Source organism: Solanum verrucosum, unplaced genomic scaffold (assembly GCF_900185275.1).
Source record: "Solanum verrucosum unplaced genomic scaffold, falcon-dt-bn FXZP01000435.1, whole genome shotgun sequence".
NCBI lineage: Eukaryota > Viridiplantae > Streptophyta > Magnoliopsida > Solanales > Solanaceae > Solanum > Solanum verrucosum.
Window position 1 is genome coordinate 247,466 of NW_026020465.1, and position 18,664 is coordinate 266,129.

General features: G+C 34.7%; 3 protein-coding genes across 3 annotated transcripts; 1 reads left to right on the forward strand and 2 right to left on the reverse strand.

Moving 5' to 3' along the window:
- Nucleotides 1-352: 352 nt before the first annotated feature.
- LOC125808953 (WD repeat-containing protein WDS homolog) lies at nucleotides 353-11,395 on the forward strand. The gene is made up of 4 exons (XM_049488633.1): nucleotides 353-1,172; nucleotides 2,116-2,217; nucleotides 5,735-6,370; nucleotides 10,982-11,395. The coding sequence occupies exons 1-4, from the start codon at nucleotides 525-527 to the stop codon at nucleotides 11,144-11,146; spliced, it is 1,551 nt and encodes a 516-aa protein (XP_049344590.1). The 5' UTR covers nucleotides 353-524; the 3' UTR covers nucleotides 11,147-11,395.
- Nucleotides 11,396-12,584: 1,189 nt separating this feature from the next.
- On the reverse strand, nucleotides 12,585-13,274 carry LOC125808948 (uncharacterized). The gene is made up of 2 exons (XM_049488629.1): nucleotides 13,109-13,274; nucleotides 12,585-12,801 (listed from the first exon to the last, which is right to left on the reverse strand). Exons 1-2 carry the CDS (start codon nucleotides 13,219-13,221, stop codon nucleotides 12,585-12,587), a joined length of 330 nt encoding a protein of 109 aa, XP_049344586.1. The 5' UTR covers nucleotides 13,222-13,274.
- A 4,392-nt stretch (nucleotides 13,275-17,666) lies between these two features.
- On the reverse strand, nucleotides 17,667-18,231 carry LOC125808950 (uncharacterized). The gene is made up of 2 exons (XM_049488631.1): nucleotides 18,119-18,231; nucleotides 17,667-17,883 (listed from the first exon to the last, which is right to left on the reverse strand). The coding sequence occupies exons 1-2, from the start codon at nucleotides 18,229-18,231 to the stop codon at nucleotides 17,667-17,669; spliced, it is 330 nt and encodes a 109-aa protein (XP_049344588.1).
- Between the last annotated feature and the right edge of the window lie 433 nt (nucleotides 18,232-18,664).

An 18,664-nucleotide genomic window follows, 5' to 3' on the forward strand; every position in this document is an offset into this window, starting at 1 on the left:
ATTGGTCAAAGATTAATTCAAATTAATAAGATGTATCTATTTATTTACAATACAATCTATTGGATGATATTGTATAAAACTTTATTACTAATATAAAAATATGAATAGTAAAATTCAACATTTCTAAACTATTAGTAGTATTTAATATAGACAGACTTTTTTTTTATAAAGTTTGAAAAAAATATAAATGCTATAAGTATTATTTAGGTGAAAATAAAATGATAAAGCTCACCATTAATGTCTAATTAAAAACTGTGGGCCCCTTAATTTTTTTTGAGAGGCTATCAGCAAAGGCTTCTCCCTTGATGCCACCGCTGCAAATGAAGTTAACCCCAGTTTTCTATTCAAGACAAGAAAACAAGAATTCAGTGGCATGAATTTTCTTTGTTTAACTTTACTGCTTCACTTCACAATTGGGGGTTTTAATCTTTTTCTCTTTGGGAGTTTTCAGCTTGTCAGAAGTGGAAAGGAGGCATCTTTAGAATGTAACTGGTGTTGAGGGGTTCTTGAATTTGCATACAGGTATGGAGACTCCATTGGCTAATCTTGGGTCGAAAAAGCTAATAAATAAGCATGAATTTGTTAGGGTCATCATTCAATGTCTATATTCTTTAGGTTACAGAAAGTCTGCTGTGAGTTTGGAATCAGAATCTGGGATTAGCTACAAATCTGATGAATTTGAGACTCTCGAGTCTTGTATTCGTGATGCTAATTGGGATGCATGTATTGAAACCCTTAATAGACTTAATGGTTTGACAAATGAAACGAGAGCTTCAGCTTTGTTTCTTGTTCTTAAACAGTGGTTTTTAGAGTATTTGAATCTTGGGGAAGATTCTTTAGCTTTGGAGATTTTACAGAAAAAAATGTCTGGTTTAGAAGTGGGGAAAGATAAGGTTCATACGCTTGCTTTTGGATTGCTTTCCTTGAAAGACTTGGGGTTGGATAAGGAAGATCCTGATGGTATCTATAACTTCAGAAAAAAATTGCTGACTGAACTTGAAAAAGTACTGCCACCACCCATTACAGTGCCGGACCGAAGGTTAGAGTACTTGGTTGAAATGGCAGTATGGTCACAGATAGATAAATGTGTGTTTCATAATTCAGTTGATTCCGTTACGCTCTATGAAGATCACCAATGTGATGCCAGTCAGTTTCCTTCAAAGACCATTCAGGTGGATAATCTTTAAACCATATTTATAGCTTTCTAGCTTGAACATTGAAAGGACCATGTAATGCCTTAGTTTTTAAAGATTGCATCTGGTCTAACAAGCCTAATGTTATTTAAATGATTACTTTAGTTTGATCCATTCGTTTTTAGCTCAATAGGATTTCAGATTATCACGTTTATTGACGTATACTTCAATAGTTTAATTGGTGCTCAACATTTATACCCTGGAAGTTTACTTTCAATATCTCAAAACTGGTTCCCTGCTACCTTTTTGCTAATCATAGAAAATTCACGTTGCTGAATACTTAGTATGTCTTTCATTCAGGGATGTGCACACTTTTGGACCAAATTGAAAAGGTAAGCAGGACAATTATATGGGATATTTCCCAAGTTCACTAGGAATTGAACTAGTTTGCCTTTTTATGAGGTCCTTTCTTTTTTGACCTGAATGGACTAAGACAGTGTATCAAAGAACTCATATGAGCTCATCACAAAGTTTTTTTTCCCGAGTGGTCTAATTTGTTCTTCAGATAAGTGTGGGAAGATCCAAGACTAAGTTAGTCGAGGAAGCTACATTCCCAGCAGTACTGCACATCCTGAAAAGGTCATTTAATTATATCATTAATTCGACTATCTTTTGTTGGATTTACGAATCATTGTCTCAATAAGCTTCCGAGGCTAGGCAAATTTGTAGAATGTTAGTAGCATTGCAATTACATTCGGTGATAAACGTTACTTAATGACTTTCAGATGATCTAGCCACAAAGAAATTGCCAACTACTATTAGTGGTTTTCTATTATAGAATCTTTTGATGTGTGGAAATCATGAAGATTGGACTTATCACACCATTATCATTATTAATTTTTCCCCTTCCTAATTTGTTATCATTGTTTGCCTAGCTTCTCTCTAGGATATATTTATTTAATGTCTTTTAACACTGTTGCAGATCCTGTCTAACCACGTAAATGAAGTCTGGTATGTCCAGTTCTCAAACAATGGAAGCTACCTGGCCTCATCATCAAGTGACAACACAGCCATCGTTTGGAAGGTTTGTTCACGCTATCACACTTAAGATTACTGTGCAAGTCTGAGAAATCCAGGGCTTTACTCCTAAATTAATTTGGGTTGTTCCTGTAAATTGCTGAGTTGTGCTGTTGAAAAAATAAAGCTAAATCAAGGAGAGAGCGGTGAGCGGATACTTGTTAAGGATCATAGCCCTGAAGCTTTGGAATTCCATAAGCTAGGAATTTGGTTGAATTAACCTATTTACGTTGTCTGAGTGAATACTTTCATAGTATAAGCCGGAGAAATTTGTTCTTTACTTTTTGCAGGATGAATTAGAAATGGAGGAATAGGGTTCTGTTGAATCAAACAAAATTAAACAGAAAAATTACTTATTCGGCTTTGCTTTCTTGATAAATGTTACCAAGAAAGTCATGTTTTAATTGCGGGTCCGTTATGCATTCTCAAAAGTTTGTATAAGAAACTTTTCTTTCTTTGGTCAATTGAATCTTTTATCAAGAAATTGTGTTCAGTGAATACTTTAGGTTGTTTGCTTGCCGGTAAGGTTCTTCGCTTTGCATCAAATTAAATCACATGCTCAGTTTGTGTGCCCCCCATCAATTCCTTTGAGTTTCATTCTTGCGAACGTATTCCCCAGGTGGGATACTTAATGCGTTAGCTACAACACTGCACGGGTCAATACGCCTAGCAGAAAATGATCTTGTCAACAATTTTGTTTCATGGGAAAAAAGTAAGGAAGTGGTACGGTCATCAAAAAAAGAAGAAGTAAGGAAGTGGTTTCTAGGTTTATGCTTGGGCTGAAGAATTTTCTTGTAGGAGCTTTCTGTAAAGTGGGCCAGTTGTCTGAAGATGTGTTCCTGGAATGCTCCATCCCACATTTGCTACAATTCTTAAGCTAGTGATTAGACATTTTTAATAAAACATGAAACTTCATATATACTCTTGTTTGTAGTGATTAATACAAAGTATATAACAACAACAACATACCTAGTCTAGTCTCACAAGAGGGGTCTGGGAAGGTAGGGGTAGAGAGGTTGTTTCTGATATAAACCCTCGGCTCAAAAGAGAAATTTTCAAAGCAAGGATTGTTTCCGATAGATCCTTGGCTCAAAAGAGAAGTTTCCAAAGCAAGGAAAATATGATAGCAAGATACAAAGCAAACAAAACCACATAAGAGAGTGTTATGAAGTGTAAAATAGAATGTAAGATTTAAATAGTTTTTAATATAATAGAAGTATAATTAAATAGTTCCCACAATAAGAAAGGTGCAGATCTTTATGAATCGACTAAAATGAAGAAAGTATTATATAAAATGAAATGGAGGGAGCATATTTTAGGTGCCAATCTTTTTGAATCGACCAAAAAGAAGAAAGTATCATTTAAAATGAAACGGAGGGAGCATATTTTGCTTTATTTTGAAACAAAGTGAAACATCCCAGTGCAAAAAAAATCATAGTTTCAGACCATATCAAACTAAATTTAGAGGCAACATGCCAAGAATTAGTCAACCCCAAAAGCCAAATATCTCAAAAAACCAAAAATATTATGAAAATGGCCGAAAAGCCCCTAAAGAAAATGAATGCAAAATCAAAGCAGACTAGTCAAGTAAACCAGAAACAATCTAAAAGTCATTTATGTGCATAAGAACAAAAGCAAACAATCTATTCCGTAATCAAATTAACATGCATAAATAAGATAAAGAAGATGTTGAATTATTAACATCTTGTAAATATAGACAAGTCAACTAACAAATTTACCAAAAACTGATTTAATGGAAATATAGACAAAGTGAAAGAGAGAGAAGCTTACAAGGGTACTTTTGAGTCCAGGATATCCAGTTATGCTGACAAAAAATCTAGAAAAATACCCTAACAAGTACAATCCTAACCATGTCTACAAGCTACAAAACAGTTTCAACCATAAATCACCTGATGTTAACTTGACTATTTCACTTGGTACATATTATCTCCTTCCAACACAGGTACCGCCAGGTACTTTCCCACCAAGTTTTATGTTGGTGAGAAGAGATCACTTGGCATTTTTTTGCCTCTGCTAGGATTTGAACCTTGGTCTCTTATAGTTTTCATCCCACATTGTTAACTGCTAGGCCACATCTTTGGGTGCACATAGGCTTATAACTAACTTGGAGATTTGTGGAGGGATGGGAAAGTTTGCCATCCATAGTTGGATGCTTCATATAGGATCGTAGGTTCAGTATCATCCAAGACAAAGGCAGTCACCACAATTTAATTTCTTACCTAGCTAAATGTTTAAGTGTGATTTCAAATTACTATTCATACTCCATATGAACTATGTGAGAGAGCGTGCAAATGACGAAGCTCGACAATAATTTTAATTGTATGCCTCCTGAAGAACTTATTTCTTTTGATGAAAAATCATTTTGGATGGGGGTGGAGTGGGGGTGGGGTGGGGTGGGGGGAGGTGAGGGGAGTGAATAGTGAAGAAGTGAAAATAATAAGAGGAGATACTCTTGATAGGATTAGAACCTTGCATCTCGGTGGCGTATGTGGATTTGTGACAACTAAGCTGCAGAATTAGCATTTTATCAGCAATAAATTTCAACTACTCCAGCAACTTCATGAACTTTTGGAGGTGTTAGAGCTAAGGTCCCACTGTATTCTAATTTTCAAGAAAAAAAATTACGGCAGTCATGCTTGGCCACTGGAAAGGCAAAGACAAGTTTTAGGATCAACTTTAGAGTGGTCGACCGTTACCAACTTTGATTTATAACTGCATGATTATATTCCTATTGTGCCGTATAACCGTTCTATTTAGGCACTGAGGTTGGAATAGTGTTGAATGGTTACTCTCTCTCTCTGCTGTCTACCACAAATTGATGACAGGGTTAGTTTTTAATGGAGTTTGTCAGGGACAAATTTTACAGCCAATACAAATGGGTCAATGAATGCTTACCGCCATGTTCTTCACAAGAGCTGGCCCCTAAAGACATCGGAAATACATAAATCTAGTCTTAGTTAAGACATCAATCTAGTCTTAGCTAAGACCGCACTTATGATTCCATGAAGACTTTCTTCATCGGGAAAAAAGAAGAATTCAAGTGGACTTCCAGACCTTTTCTTAGTGCATTCCTAGTTTAGGATGGTATGTTATAGTGGTGACATTCATCCCAACAGGTTTGGGAGACATGACATTTGGTTTTGATATTTCTGACAGTTAGTAACTAAGCATTTGGTTAATAAATACCCTTGATGATTATGTACACATATTTTGGTCCAGATGGTGTCGTAAATTATGGATGATTTATTTAGATGCTGATATGCAGAATCTATAAACTTACAACTTACAAGCAACCACGTTTTTAGCAATATATTCAACCTGTTTGTTTTTTTCTCTCTTAATAAGTTCTCTATATTTCTACAGTTCGATATACAGGGCATCAACAAGTTTCGGGGAATGTGGGTTAATCAATCGTGTACAACATAATTATTAGCTTTTATATTCAAGGCCAAAAGGTTCTGATTGACCATTATTTTCTGAGTGAATTTGTTAATTACTTTCAGGTACTGGATGATGGGAAATTGACCCAGAGACATGAGCTGCGGAGCCATGAAAAGCCAGTTTCTTTTGTAGCTTGGAGCCCTGATGATACAATGTTGCTAACCTGTGGGAACATAGAAGTGCTTAAGCTTTGGGACGTGGAAACAGGTACATGCAAGCACACATATGGCGATGCTGATTTCATTATCAGCTCATGTGCTTGGTTTCCTGATTCTAAGCGATTCGTCTGTGGCAGTTCGGACCCTGAAAAAGGCATATACATGTGGGACTCTGAGGGTAATGAGATCAAGTCATGGAAAGGGACGCGGATGCCAAAGGTTCTAGATCTTGCTATTACACCTGATGGAGAAAAACTTATCAGTATATTCTCTGACAAAGATATCCGAATATTGAATGTGGGGACAGGTGGTGAACGTGTGATTTCAGAGGAGCATCCAATCACATCCCTTTCACTATCAGGGGATGGTAAATTCTTCATAGTAAACCTTAATAGTCAAGAGATTCATATGTGGGATATTGCAGGCGAGTGGCTTAGTCCCATGAAGTTTGAAGGTCACAAACAACATAAGTATGTGATACGCTCCTGTTTTGGAGGATTGGACAGCACTTTTATCGCCAGTGGTAGTGAAGATTCAAAGGTATGCTTGTTATTTAATGCCCTCCCCCAACTCCCCACCCTCCAAAAAAATAAAATAAAATCATAATAAGCATGAGATTCAAGAAGTGGTTGAGAACCCTGTGGTCTCAGGTTCAAAACTCAATGGAGACAAAGAAACACTAGGTGATTCTTCCCATCTGTCCTCCTAGCCTTGGGGGACAGAGTTACCCGGTACCTATTGCTGGTGGGAGGTGGCAGGAATCCCTTGATTAGGAGCTTTGTTCTCCTTTAAATGACTTTATAATATGGGGCCCTTTAAAAAAACGGTGCTTATGAGTTAGGACGGCTCCTGTTCTTTTTGGCACAATTTATCAGGGAAATTGGATCCTGTGGTGTCCCTATAAACGGTGCTTGAATTGACTCTATTAGTATCATAATTAGTTTTAATTTACTAATTTTGAATACTAAGATCAATTAGGGTTCTTAGCGCTTATCTAGAAATTTGGGGATTTTATTTTCGAATTCACACATCTTTCAATTTTTGTCTTTAATCTTAATAATTCGCTTCCACATTATTTTCTTGTTTATTCAGGTAACCCGATTCTTATCACCCTCCTTTTTGAAAAATCAACGAACATATTTATCTGCTCGAGCTCTTCCGTCGTTGTCTTGGTGGCATTCATGTCATCTGAGCCATAGAAGGATGTTGGTACTTAATACCTGTCTTGATATGTCTCCTCCACTTCTGGTAATTCATCCCCCATGTCGGTTTGAAGGTCGACTCGGATTTCTATAATTGTTATTTGTCACCGCTTTTGCCTCCATCGATTGCTCTTTGGTCAGTGACACTGCGAACATCTTGCTTGCTGCTAACAGATCTTCTTTGTTTCTGAATTTGGGATCTCCTGATGTCTCTTCTCGAAGCTAAACGATAGCTTAGCCTTTTTCGTTGTCGAGATTGTTACTCTGTTAACCTCTTCCCCCCGATTATCATGTTTATCATATGTCAAGGTGGGTCAAGCTTGGTTGTGTGTTTCCTTCTTTCTCCTTCCTGTAGTTGACATTTCGTGGCACCGGGCGTGACTGAACCATCTACGATGGGGGGAGCTAATGCACAGGGAAGGACTTAGACACGGCCCGGACTCCCACGGGGGGCAGCAGTGGGGAATCCTGGACAATGGGTGAAAGCCCGATCCAGCAACCTTGGCTCGATTGCTCAAAAATTCCCTTAGATAGTCGTTCCTGAGGAGTATGGCCATCTCCAAGGGACACCTCCTCTTGGAGATGCCTATGATCCCCCGTTTTATGTCTGTGTGTTCCATGGAATTCGTATCCCAGGTTTGGGTCCCTAGATCCTTAGTCATAGATTCTGAAAAACGAGCCTCTTTGATGTTTCTCATGGACGCAACCAACTGAAATTGGACTGAAATTGAAACCATACTCCGAGAGCCTCAGGACATATTCAACTGCATGGATCGAGCTTGAGGCTCCAACCACCTCTTTGTTTTGCAGTCTCGTATGGCCTTGATCCCTCCCATTCTGCTTGTCTAACCAAGGTCTATCCACAGGCTGAAAGTTACGACACGAACTTGGCCTCATTTCAAATGGGTATGGAGAGAATCAACTCTTTGCGGGTTTTGAATCCAATTTCTGTCCTTAAGCATTTTGTCGTGAGATCGAAAAAAATTGTCTTCAACTCGGATCTTCGACTCCTACCGAATATTAACAACAACTCAATTCATAGGCTCGAACTCTGTCAGATTTTCTTTTACCTTCAGTGCAGTGATCGAGCTCTCAAGGTTCAAACCCTTTGTAAAAGCCTCTGCATCCCAATCATCTTGAACCATCGGCAGCAAGATCCTTTCTCTCTAGAAGCTTGCAATGAAGACCCTGAGTAGCTTGGAGTCAACATGCTCGATTTTGAAGATGTCTGCTCTTCTGGGCTGCACCTTCCTAGCTCCAGCATATGCTTTGATAAAATAATCTGCAAGCATATTAAAAAAGCCAATAGAATCTTCAGCTAATGAAGAGTACCACATAAGCGTTCCTCCGGATAGAGTTTTCTCCAAACTAATTGACCAAAACTGATTCAACCTCGGCTTTAGAAAAGTTGTTCCCCTTAACGACTGTAATGAAAGACAGAATGTGCTCTTGCGGGTCTGTAGTTCCATCATTTTGGGATATCCGACAACCTGAACCTATTCGAAATAAGTTCCGATGCTGAGCTGGGCTTATAAGGCAATTGAGTGTAACTCTGAGAGTCTGGCCCCCTTCAAGATCGGAGGTGCTCTTGGAATTTGGTTCATTCGGTTGTGCAGCTCCTTTAGGCCCGGCCTGAGTTCCTGCCTGATTAACTCCACCATCGACATTCCAATGTCAGACCCGACCCCCGATCTGTCGGCCCTGCATTCTTCCAAATGGGCCCCAGTTGTGAGACCGATTCCTGAATGTCCTTGCGATGTTGGTGTTTCTGGTGGTGTTTGACCACTTCTTCAGGTGTTGTGAGAAGTCATTGTGGTCAAAATCTTATGTAGCTCCATTACCCTTTTGTCCTGTGCGGTCATGTGGTCCATTATGGACCTGTGTTGAGCAATCAGAATCTGTAGTCTCCTTGAGGTCGTCCATGTCAGTCCTACCTTCGTCCCTTTGATGATTCACTTCTTTGGGGTTCTTTCTCCCACGCCTCTTCGCTTATTCATGTTTATCAGATTAATATCTTCTAGATCAACCTCTACTGCATCAGAAGCTGTGAACGCTATTCTTAAAGACCTGTCCAGTCTTGGGCAGCGTTAGGAAGTTGAACTTCAGCCACATTACCATCGTTTTGGTTCACAATTGCTATAAGTTATATCTAGAACATGAACAGATTTAAGCTAGTAAGTAGAGTAGTGGGTTCAACCAACACCACAACTGTCCTGGCCCCACGGTGGACGCCAAACTGTTTATCAGGAGAACGGTACAATTGAATTTGTTATGAGGTCAAGGACACACGAATTGATTCAACTCATTAATTAGTTTTTTGGCAGATAGGCATGTTAATAAACAAGCTTAATAAGAATAATAATTTAGTAAAATAAGCAAAGGAAACAATACAGCTCAGATGCTTGATGTTTCAGTCTTGTTCTGGAGACAACATAGTGTGACCAATTCCAGATTCAGAGGCATTTAAGCTTATGATTCTTGAGAACTAAGACTTAGCAAAGAATGTAGAATAATAGAAAGGTTGGAGCACAAGAATATCAGTGGATTGCTTCGTATTGTCAAAAATCCAACCCTTTGCAGGTAAGTGAAAACTACTATTTATAGCAACAAAGGTAATACATCAGCCAATAGGAAAGCTCCACTAGAGCCATAAAACTATGTCTAATGGAAATTGGAAATGCTCCACCTGAAAATACCGTTACGCATTCCAGCTAATATTCCCCTGTAATTTGCATGGTCTCGTACTGATATATCAGACGTATCTGTCCTTTTGTCCTTTCATTCTGTCTTCGGGCCACAAATCCCTTTATTCCTCCTTGACTTCGGGCCACGAATTCTCGCCTTTTTCCCGATAATGACCATCTGGTTGACCTGACGATGAAATGAGATCAAGCTAGCCGGACAGTGACTGATCGGGTACTCAAGTGATGAATGGTGTGTTCTTCTCGATCCTCTATGCCAGATCATCTTCCGGCTTCATCCTGCTGTCAGGTGACATCTTTGTAAGCCGCCACATGTACAAGGTAGTTTTCCCCAATACAAATAGTGGGATTGGGATATGGTGGATAATAATCAATTAATCATTGGATTATTTGTGATAACATTGATTATTTGGTTAATCTAAATTTGGATGTAAAGTGAATCTAAAACATTGCTTTATTCTAGATGAAAATTTGGTGTCAAGTGATTTGCTTAGCTTATTAGATCACTTGACATACTATTGGTTTATTATCATATGTTATTAAATATAATGAACATAACATAATTGAGCATTATCAATTTTATCCGCCTTCAAATAGTGTACAATTATTAGAGAAAATTAATATGAGGTATACTAAAATCTTAGATAAACGAATATAGTAAACACAATTTTAGATTCCTCTTCTAACTTATCATTTCAAAATTCATACTACAAAGTACAAATATTATTAAAAGAAACTGTAAGATGATACACAAGAGATGGTTAACTAAACAAGTAGTAATAGTTTAAAGAAATTGCCATTTAGGTGATCTAAGACATCTATTTCTTATTTTGAAGAATGAGTGATGTAATAAATGTATTGCTGGTATGTGGATCCTCATTTGTTTTGTCACTTTGGTACAAAATAATAGCATAAGCCATCCCTTTTTACTTTCCTCTCTGCTCTTAGAACCCCTCTTTGCTTGAACCAAAAATAGCGGTAATCTAGGTGCACTCAATTGTGATTACACCGTGGCCTTAGATTAAGAGATACAGCTGATATATATTATTATGTTGGATTAGTTTCATTTGTCCCATATTTGCACAAATAATGGGCATCTGTTTTTTTTTTTGTTAAACATGGAATTGCTATTATTGCTGTTCCAAGTATGTGATTCCATCCAATTGCTAGTCGCAATGTCAATTCCTCATTTTCTATTGTATATATTGATCCAAGGAAATCATGTGAGATCTTTTGCATTGTTGCAGGTGTACATATGGAATCGCCGAGGTTCAAAGCCTATTAAGATCTTGTGTGGCCATTCAATGACTGTGAACTGTGTGAGCTGGAATCCTAAAAAGCCTCAAATGCTAGCTTCAGCAAGTGATGATCAAACTATTCGCATATGGGGGCCTGATGTTCGAAGTAAATAGTAACGAGTAAGCTGGTGTATGCAGATGGATTTTTCTCAATTGCGAGTTCCATTTGCCATGTAAATCTGTTTCTTTCTACAAATTTTGGCATGTCTGTTCCCCTGTAAATTGGCATTGTTTCCTTCAATAGGGTAGCTAGAAAATAATTTTGGCTCCTCCTGTATGTACAACGCCAATGGAGAAGTAAAACTTTTTTCCTAAAGTTTGATTGAAATTAGTGAATGAAAGAAAGTAAAACTTTCTTATCTCAAAGGTAGTGTCATTGCCTTGTCATTTTAGGCCACAATGATATAATGTAAGTAGAATGAAAGGTCTATTGCTGGCCCTCCTTTTCTTTTTCCTTTTAAAGTTGAACAAAAGTATTGGACTGCGTTGGACGGGTTGAGTTATGACCCATTTTTGCAAACATAAAACATATTGCAACAGTTATATCTACCATAAGTTGTTAGTTTACGAAGCTATTTTAGATATCTTGAATAAGGAGACGAGATGCTTTTTAGGGAGAAGAATCTCTTTATTTACGAACACATGAATCTTTTATCCATTTATTTATTGAAAAGGAAAAAAGGGTAAAAATTATATATATCCAATAACATTGTTTCTTTTTTAGTCGATTCGAGATATAACGGACAAACACGAAACGTTGAGATTAGGTAAGAGTTTTGTTTCTGCAGCAATTTAAAACAACAAAAAATCTGTATCATATAATTTAATTCAAGCAAAAAATCATCATTGCTGACAAAAGGTAATGTGCCATACGTGATATATATAAAAAATGAAGGAGTTGACCAGTCAAATAAACGTTTTATTTTTATTTTTTATATAGAATAGAAAAAGGGAATACTATCATATATATTAGTCTTAATAATTACCTATGGGATTGCAAAGACAGATGGGGGTTGAGTTTGAAAGGAATATTATGAATTGACTAATGGCTAAAAATTAACAAATCAAAAAATGAACTAAGATGGTGTCAGAAGGTAATTAAATTATGGAATTTTCTCTTTGATCCGCGGAATTAACAAGTCAATTCACAAGTGGATGAGATCGATCGAGTGATTTCATTTGGAAATAAAATTATACATATTTATGAATTGAACTAGATTTAATCTAGGGAAAGAGTTGAATTTGTCAACAATATAACAAAAGAATAGTTTTGAATGTTGAAAATGAAAATGTACAGATCAATATAGTAATACAAAATATTATAAAAAAAGATCTTGTTAAACGCAACAAATATTTCTTAAGAGATTACAATTATAAGTTAAATTATCTCAACCAAGAAATAATAGAGTTTAACATCATGTATTGATAGTGTACAAATATGTTTATCACTATCAAATTACTTAAAAAATAAGACAGACAACTTGTTATAACACGATAAAACATTAGTATCTTAACATTTACTTATGAGTTTATAATAATAGCAAAGGTGATTTTAGGAAGAATGAAACTTGTAGTGTTTATCAACAGGAAGGGTTACATCCCAAGTGCAACAAAGTCCTTTGGGAATAATGACAAGATCCCCTGCTCCAAACTCCACTGGTGACATCTCTATTGTATTCTTTGGATACACTTTCACTTTTCCTCTTAGCAAATAACATGTTTCTTCTGCATCAAATTTTAATTGGTATTTCCCTGGTGAACAAGCCCATCTGTTTAAACACAAACAAAAAACAAAAAAAAAAAAAACTCAATGATTGATCATCCTTTTGTTTAATCAAACATATACAACAATAACATACCAGTGTAATTCCACATATGAAGTCTGAGAAAGGTTAGAGTTTCAAAGCAGTTTGAAAAAGGAAATATACACATAAATGAAAGTAGTAACAATAATGATATAATGTGAAATGGAAAATAGTAGACAACATACAGAAGAAAGTATAGTAACAACAATAAAATAAATAATGCTATAATCGAAGCAGAAACAAACACAAGTGATAATCGAATTGTACTCACTTTGGCCAAGATTTTATGCCCAATTCAGAGAGTTGGGATTCTGAAGGGTTGTTCTGGACAATAATTCTTAGATTTGAAGATGAACAAGAATCTGAGTTGGATTGAGCATCCATGAAGAAGAAGAAAAAAAAAAGATATATAGAAGAAAAGAAAATTTTATGAAGAGTAGTTATATATATATATATATATAGTGACCCTTTAGAACACTAAATAAAGGAAGAATCTTTTACTAGGAAGCTATTGGGTTTGTTCTGTGTGAGACTATTGAACTTATATATATATTATTATTATTTATTACATAACATATGGCCAACTTGTCTATATATATACTAGAAGGACATGAGCACGGGACCAACAATAGATTTTTACATTTAATGGTTAGTAAAAATAGTGGCAATGACTACTACAACAGACATCTAAGAAGTAGTTGCATAGGTGGAAACAATGCAAAAAATTATACTACAAACTATTACACTGTATCTTATTCATAGTTTGAAAATGAAATTCTATCATAATACCATTCACTTAAATCCATGGCTGCCACCCTTACACTTCACTTGGCTTCATGACATGAGCAAAATCCAACTGTCTTATCCAGAGAATGATTCTATCAAAAAAGAGGTTAAGTCAATTTACCAATGCTAGCAAAGTGAAGAAAGAATATGAGAGATTGTAACAAAATTGATCACTCTTAAGGTCGTAATAAATAAGCAACAAAGTGTAGATCAATCACTGCACCTACATGGCTCTCCCATCATCTTAAATCTAATGTAGTCAAGCCATACCTACAACACTGAATTTAGATCATAGTGTGCAACAAATGAAACTGCTTGAGATTATTATTATTCTATAAAAATGAATCAATATTATAAATGGAAGATTCAACTCTAATAAAATTTGACTTGCGATTAACGTGGTCTTCAAGAACATCAATTTGTTGATGTCAAGTTCTCCGACTAAGAAAATTTCTAAATCACAATGGACAGCAAGGACTAAATGGATCTATCCTTGTGAGAACCATGTGCGGCGGCTCTGTTAATACTGAGAGAAAAGAGAAGAGAAAAGAAATTTAGAATAGCACTCTCCTGCAACACAGTAGGATTGGATAAAAATAACAAACATGAAGAAGATAGACAAAATGAGTTATTGAGAATATCCATAATTTTGATTTCCCCGGTTCCAAATGTCTTACCTAAATATTTCATCATACAAAATTTCTTTTTACAATATCATTCATCAATCCATCTTCTTATTCTTACTTCAAAGAGCTATCTTTATTAAAAATTAATTTTCTATTTCTGTGAGTTTGAAAGAGATTACATCATTTGAACTCGAGAAAACTATACCTCGTCCACCAATAGAGGCGGGACTTTGATTTCATCTAAACTTCTTGAAGTGACAGCAATCATTAGTTCCCAAATCAAATCCATAGGCAATGCCAATCAACATAAAAATAAAGTCAAAATATCAATCAGATGATCAATACTCACAAGATAAAAATAGGAAAACAGAATACATCACCTTAACAAATATTAATTAGTACAGTAATTTTTTTATCTCTATCTCAAAAACACAAAAAGAAGGATTAAACTCCTGGAGAAAAAATTTATATGTATAGACTCTTGTGGAATGAATGACATGAGATTTACAGGCTCCAAATACAATAGGTGTAATAAACGGAGACGTTGTAAAGAGATTTAGATGAGGTTAGATAAGAGTTTTTGTTAATGACAATTGGGCTTAGAAGTACTTTATCAACACACCTGGTTAGAACAGGTTCTGATCAGAGACCTACGTAGCAAGAAGAATAGGTGGCTCGATCAATATAAGCACCACATTGTTGAACATTTTATTATATTGTTTCAAACCTACAGACACCCTTTCATTTATGTTCTACCTTAATAAAATAGAAAAGCATCAAGGTTTAAATTTCAATAAAAGATGTCTACTAATGGGATAAGGGTCTGAAAAATACTCCTTCCAACTTTGATCGAATTTGCTGTTGCGATACTAAACTTTCATGAGGACCTCAAATATATATGTTTAAAATACGGTATTGAATAGGTCCTCATGAAAGTTTAGTATTGCAACAGCAAATCCGACCAAAGTTAGAGTATTTTTCAGACATTTATCCCTCTACTAATCATCAATTAGTGTGATAATTAAACGTCTTAACGATATGTATTTCATTCAATTACAAAGGGATGTAATTTTATAGACATCTTGGAAATATGGTCCTGAATTAATTGCTTGTTCATCAACTGATTGTTCAATTTAAAAGAACAATTATACTGTATTCCAGAAATATAATTAACTGATGTAAAATTTACTTTCAAAAGTTTATCTTTTCATATGCAACAGAATTGTTCATAATAATTGACGGGAATTGAGGAAAAGATTAAAGAACACATGCAACTAAAACCAACATAGTTGATAAAAATGAATCTTAGAACTTACATTCCTCCCATGTATCTCCAATTTTTCATTAGCACATATCATTAAAATTTTAAGTCATGGTTTGAAGCTAAATGTAATCTAAAAAATAAACTACTACAAAGAGGAATCCGTAAAGTAGTACATTGAAAAAAGAATTAATAAAAGGAAGTGTGAATTGACCAACAAAGTCCAATTTATGCTCCACTAATCCTACAGCTCTGTGTACGTTTTGATTTGTAAGCACACAAAATTAGCTTATGGTAATATCCTATTAAGGCGTAAATAGTCGATCCAAAACGCTCATGAAGTTGGAATTTTCTATTGCATAGTTGGTTTCTAATTCTAAATTATTGCTTTCGTTTAAAGATATTTTCCAATTCAACCTTTGCATTAATTCATTGAGTAGACATATTATTAGGATATGAGAAAATATAACCTTTCAATTGCCAAGAAGTTGTCAGATTTCTTGTCGGCTTTTCCTCCTTTTCAGCATAATATTTTTGTTTTTTACTTTCTATGCTATTTTTCTAACGATTTGAAGGTTCTTCATCGTGAACTCGATCAAGTAGGACAATGTCAATTGAACAATATTCAATTTGGCTACTGCAAATAGAAAGGAAAAACTTCAAATCGTTAGAAAAATAGCATAGAAAGTAAAAAAAAAAATTGGAAATTACCCAATTAATCCTTCGCATCTAAGTTTAAAATACACTTTACCTTCTAATACAAACATCCAAAAAATATTTTGACAAATTGCAAAATTACAAAATTATAAGACCACAAAAATTCAATCAAAATGCAAGAACAAAGAACTCCAAAAAAAAAAAAACAGATGAAATTTGTTGAGAATTTTTGTTAAGCAGAAAGAGAATTAAAGTAATAATGTTATTATTGCATGTAACAAAAATGATACACGTGTTCATTTACCAATAAAAGAACGCCAAATTTATCATATAACTTTCTCAACGTTTGGTACAAAAAAATTAACAATGAGTATAAGATATGCACTGTTCCTACACGTGTACTAAAAAGGTAAAAATAATGGGTTCACTTTGAATTATAGAATACATGTGTCTGTAATAGAAGAGCGAAGAAACCAGTAATCCAATAGCATATGCCCACGTTGACAATATACCTTACACTATTGTTACTTTAAAAGTACAACTTATGTTGCTTTCTGTACAATTATTTGTAGCTGCGTTCGTCCTCATCCTTCTTGGCTTCTATAATAAGAGAATATAAATAAATGTTGGATTTTAAAATGTGTGAATGGAAAATAAAAAAATTGTGATTTTTCTGAAGAGTTGTGATTTTTATGAAAAGTTATGACTTTTCTGTAAGGTTGTGACTTTTTTAAACAATTGTGATTTTTATAAAAAGTTACGACTTTTCTGTAAGGTTGTGACTTTTACGAAGGATTATGCCTTTTGACTTTTCCGAAGGATTGTGACCATTCCGATAAGGCACAATAAGCACTAGTTCACACTACTTTGTGTTGTCTATACATAGAGAGGCTTCCTCTTAATTTTAAATAACAAATAACAAATTTTCTGAATTTCACAACTTCAAAACTTTTTTTTCTTCTCTACAAACAAATTCTAGTGTACAAACTGACGTTGAGTAGTTCGCTGACACCGTGATTTTAGATACCGATACATCGGTGAGTAAGATCATTTTATTCTGAAAATTATGGTGAAGGAAATTAAATTATGGAACTAGAAAGTCAAATTAGCAATTCACATATGAACGTCGGGATTAGTCGAGTGGTCTAATGAAATTATACGTATTTATAAATTGAACGAGATTCAATTTAGGGAAATAATTGAATTTATCAATAGTGTAAAAAAAAAGGGGAATAGTTTTGAAGGTTGAAAATGAAAATGTAAGGATCAATATAGTAATACAAGATATTATAAAAAGGAGATCTTGTCAAGTGCAATGAATATCTAGTAAGAGATTATTAGAGTCTAACATCATGTATGCATTGATAGTGTACAAAAATGTTTATCACTATCAGATCATTTGAAAAATAAGACAGACAGTTTGTTATAACATGATAAAATTATAGTACCTTAGGATTTACTTATATGAGTTTATAATACTAATAATAGCAAAGGTGATTTTAGGAAGGCTGAAATTTGTAGTATTTATCAACCGCAAGGGTTACATCCCAAGTGCAACAAAGTCCTTTGGGAATAATGACAAGGTCCCCTGCTCCAAACTCCACTGGTGCCATCTCTTTTGTGTTTTTTGGATAAACTTTCACTTTTCCTCTTAGCAAATAACATGTTTCTTCTGCATCAAATTTTAATTGGTATTTCCCTGGTGAACAAGCCCATCTGTTTTTAAAAAAAAAAACATATGATGAAGTCTGAGAAGGTTAGAGTGTACGCAAACTCAAAAAACATTTCAAAGCAGTTTGAAAAAAAAAATACAAAAATGAAAGTAGTAACAACAATGAAATAATGCAAAATGAAGAAGATATAGAAGAAAGTATAGTAACAACAACACTAATAATGCGATAATTGAAGCAGAAACAAAAACAAAAACAAGTGATAACTAATTTGTACTCACTTTGGCCAAGATTTGATGCCCAATTCAGAGAGTTGGGCTTCTGCAGGGTTGTTCTGGACAATGATTCTTAGATTTGATGATGAACAAGAGTTTGAGTTGGATTGAGCATCCATGAAGAAGGAAGAGAAAAAAATAAATAAATATATATATATAGAAGAAAAGAAAGGAAGAATCTTTTACTAGGAAGCTATTGGGTTTGTACTGTCTGAGACTATCAGGCTTATATATACATTTAGTTTGGTTTTACGAGGTGTGAATGGAAAATAAAATGTATTTTCAAAAAGACACTAAGAGAAAGAATGCGATTTGAATAACATCTTTTCACATCTAAATTATGTATTATATTTATTGAATTTATAAAAAAAAATAGTTCATTATATATAAAGTACAATGTATGTGTATGATTCATTGTAACATTTCTTTTTTGTTAAATAATTCATTGTAAAATAAATTCAAAACTTTAATGATTAATTGTAAAAATGAATTCATTATACATAATGTTCATTGTTTCTTAATAAGCAAATATTATTCATTGCATCTTTACTA

What these genes read in the sequence shown, in the direction of transcription:
- LOC125808953 (XM_049488633.1), top strand. Translation starts at nt 525, where the DNA reads ATGGAGACTCCATTGGCTAATCTTGGGTCGAAAAAGCTAATAAATAAG. An exon ending in TTCCTTCAAAGACCATTCAG is followed by an intron (nt 1,173 to 2,115) that starts GTGGATAATCTT and finishes ACACTGTTGCAG; the next exon opens with ATCCTGTCTAACCACGTAAA. An exon ending in ACACAGCCATCGTTTGGAAG is followed by an intron (nt 2,218 to 5,734) that starts GTTTGTTCACGC and finishes AATTACTTTCAG; the next exon opens with GTACTGGATGATGGGAAATT.
- LOC125808948 (XM_049488629.1), bottom strand. Translation starts at nt 13,221, where the DNA reads ATGGATGCTCAATCCAACTCAGATTCTTGTTCATCTTCAAATCTAAGA. An exon ending in GGCATAAAATCTTGGCCAAA is followed by an intron (nt 12,802 to 13,108) that starts GTGAGTACAATT and finishes GTGTTTAAACAG; the next exon opens with ATGGGCTTGTTCACCAGGGA.
- LOC125808950 (XM_049488631.1), bottom strand. Translation starts at nt 18,231, where the DNA reads ATGGATGCTCAATCCAACTCAAACTCTTGTTCATCATCAAATCTAAGA. An exon ending in GGCATCAAATCTTGGCCAAA is followed by an intron (nt 17,884 to 18,118) that starts GTGAGTACAAAT and finishes TTTTAAAAACAG; the next exon opens with ATGGGCTTGTTCACCAGGGA.